At 54.0% G+C, this 2,731-nt stretch overlaps 1 protein-coding gene across 1 annotated transcript; it reads left to right on the top strand.

Annotated features, from left to right (window-relative positions):
* Positions 1–332: 332 nt before the first annotated feature.
* LOC102813799 (leukotriene-B(4) omega-hydroxylase 2-like) lies at positions 333–1,910 on the top strand. Its single transcript, XM_006876830.1, has 5 exons — positions 333–466; positions 835–968; positions 1,060–1,156; positions 1,287–1,334; positions 1,736–1,910. The coding sequence occupies exons 1-5, from the start codon at positions 333–335 to the stop codon at positions 1,908–1,910; spliced, it is 588 nt and encodes a 195-aa protein (XP_006876892.1).
* The last annotated feature ends 821 nt before the right edge of the window (positions 1,911–2,731 follow it).

Genomic DNA, 2,731 nt, shown 5'->3' with positions numbered 1-2,731 from the left:
GTTCAAAAGGCTCTGCAGTCTGGTGTCTTAACCTGCAGAGCCACAACAGGACTCCCTTGTTGGTGGTGATAAAAACCACCTCAAGGCATCTCAGTTTGTGCTGGCTTGTGCCTTGATGCACAGGCCTGCACCTTGGAGGTTGGGCAGAGGGCTAGCCTCGGCAGAGGGGGTGGAGGGAGGGGTTAGTGGCTGCAGGCAGATGGCATCCCTGTCTGACGACATCAAAAAATGCCTCTCTCTGTCTCCCTGTGCCATGGGCACCCGACTCACCCTACATCCACGCCGACAATGCCTCCTGTGGCAATGAGGCTCCTGCCTCCTCACAAAGGACCATGCCAGTTCCTGTGGCCCCACTGGCTCTTTGGGCACGCCCGCCCTCCAAAAGGATCCACTCAAGCCCCATGCTCCAAGCTCAGCAATGGGCAGGCACAGTCCCGGAGTGGGAGCCGAGTGCAGGCAAGAGCAGGCGGGCAGAAGCTCAAAATGCCCACAACTCCCCAGCCACTCAATCCTTCAAAAAAGCAAGTACACAACGTTGAAGGCTAAAGTCTTACGTTTGCCCAAAGTCTGTCTGTCTACCAGGCTGGGGCCTCCCCTGTGCGATAACACCCACACCTTCCCCGGTGCCTGTGCACCTGTGCTGCCCGGTCAGGGAAGCACCGAAGTCCTCTAGTACTTTTGTGCTTTTGATTTTCTAATGTGCAAAGCTTTAATTCTTCTAGAATTTATATTATTGTAGGTCGTGAAGGTCAAAGAGAGATGGTAAAAGAGTGCCTGTCATTGGGTGGATTCTTTGCTGGCACATTGATTATTGGGGTGGGGGGTGTTTCTTAGGGATGACCTGGCCCAGCTGCCCTTCCTGACCATGTGCATCAAGGAAAGTCTGCAGATACATCCTCCAGTCACTGTTATCTCTCGCTGCTGTACCCAGGACATAGGGCTTCCGGATGGCCGGGTCATCCCCAAAGGTGCTCATAGCAGCGGGGAGGAGGTCCTGGGCAGGAGGGGGCCCATCAGGCAGTGGGGACCTCGTTCTGACTGCCCCTTCTTGCCCCACAGGGAACACCTGTGTCATTAGTATCTTCGGGATTCATCACAATCCTTCAGTCTGTCCTGAGCCTGAGGTACTGCCCTTCTCCATTCTCCATCTAGGGATGTCCGGGGGAGGGTGTGGGGCCATGTCTGGGAAAAAGACACTCCTCCTGCACAGTACCCTCATGTGTCTTTTCTGGGGGTAGCTGGCTGTGCTAAGGAAGCCCCCTAGTAATCTTGTGTCTCCTTGCCCCCCAGAAGAGGTCACCCCTGGCTTTTATTCCTTTCTCTGCAGGACCCAGGTGAGGCCTGTGAATATCTAACACGGATGGGATGAGGGGTCTGGGAGGCTGTCAGACCCCCCCTAGGACAGAGTAGCGGGGAAGTGTGTTCTAAGGGGGTCAGAATTACTGCTCTGGGAGAAGTTAGGTCAAGATTTTAGGAAAAGGGAGCAGGTCCAAGGAGGGTCATGTTGCTCGGAGCCCCATCCCTGGCTGGTATTCTGAGTTGGAGGTTGATGTCTGAACGAAGCTCAGAGAATAAAGACTCCACATTGGAGTCTCAGGCGCAATTAGCACCACCTTTCTGTTCCTCCAGCTAATGTGGATGGTGGTAGGGGTCCTGGGCCAGTTTCCAGGTGTGGTGGGCTATGGATGGGTGTCCTGGGCCAGTCGTATTTCTCTCCCCACACCACCAACCGCAGGAACTGCATCGGGCAGACGTTCGCTATGGCTGAGATGAAGGTGGTTCTGACGCTGACGCTGCTGCGTTTCCGAGTGCTGCCTGACCACGTAGAGCCGTGGCGGAAACCTGAGCTGATCCTGCGCGCTGAGGGCGGGCTGTGGCTGCGGGTGGAGCCGTTGGGTGCCAGCAAATAACAACCCTGGTCCTCTAGACTCGCCCCAATATACCATCTACTTTAGCAGACTCCCAGGAATAAATTCTGCTGTCACCTCTGCCTGAGCCTCCCCAGGATCCAGCCAGGACTCTTGGGGACCTTGGGGACCTTGGGGACGTGAGGGAGTTGGGTAGGAGTGGCTGTGTGGAGCGGGACGGCTCTGTGTCTAAGACCTGACCGCCTATCTTGCTGACCACTGGAGCTCCCGCGCTCCTGCGGGTTCTCACAGAGCCTGATCATGGAATTATTATTATCCCCAGTGACAGGGATCCATGGGATGCGTTACAGCAGAAGAGGAACCAGGGTTGAACATAGACAATAAGGGACAAAATGAGGCCTTGAATCAGGGAGGGGAATACATAGTGGCAGATCCCTTCCTCTAGGCTGTGGTATCCTCTAAGAACACAGGGGGAGAAAGGCACAGCCCACATCCTGGCAGCTAGTCCTGAAGATGGGCCAGGAGGGCCTGTGATGGGGAAGAGGGAAAAACCTGAAGGATGGAGGATGGGATGTGCCCCTCCTCCAAGCTCCCATGAGATATACCTGGAACCATGTGAGCCTCAGCCTTTACCTGTTGGTCAGGCTGCCTGGGATCCAGGGTGTCAGGAGAGGGAAACAGGAGCTTTAAAGGCAGGGGGAGGGCTCAGTCTTGGGATGACTGTATAACATATTCTAAGCTGATAAATTTTGCAAGTTAGATCTGTTTTTCTTTGCTCTCAGACTTACTATTTTAAATATTTTTCTTATTCCAAAGGTGAATAGTTATATATAACTACATACAATAACTGTATATAACTAACT

This window comes from Chrysochloris asiatica, unplaced genomic scaffold (assembly GCF_000296735.1).
Source record: "Chrysochloris asiatica unplaced genomic scaffold, ChrAsi1.0 scaffold00417, whole genome shotgun sequence".
Classification (NCBI taxonomy): domain Eukaryota; kingdom Metazoa; phylum Chordata; class Mammalia; order Afrosoricida; family Chrysochloridae; genus Chrysochloris; species Chrysochloris asiatica.
This window is presented reverse-complemented; position numbering and strand designations above follow the sequence as displayed.

Coding starts and splice junctions, on each gene's coding strand:
- LOC102813799 (XM_006876830.1), top strand. CDS start 333: ATGCCAGTTCCTGTGGCCCCACTGGCTCTTTGGGCACGCCCGCCCTCC. Junction 467..834: donor CCGAGTGCAGGCAAGAGCAG/GCGGGCAGAAGC, acceptor GGTGTTTCTTAG/GGATGACCTGGCCCAGCTGC. Junction 1,335..1,735: donor CCTTTCTCTGCAGGACCCAG/GTGAGGCCTGTG, acceptor CACCAACCGCAG/GAACTGCATCGGGCAGACGT.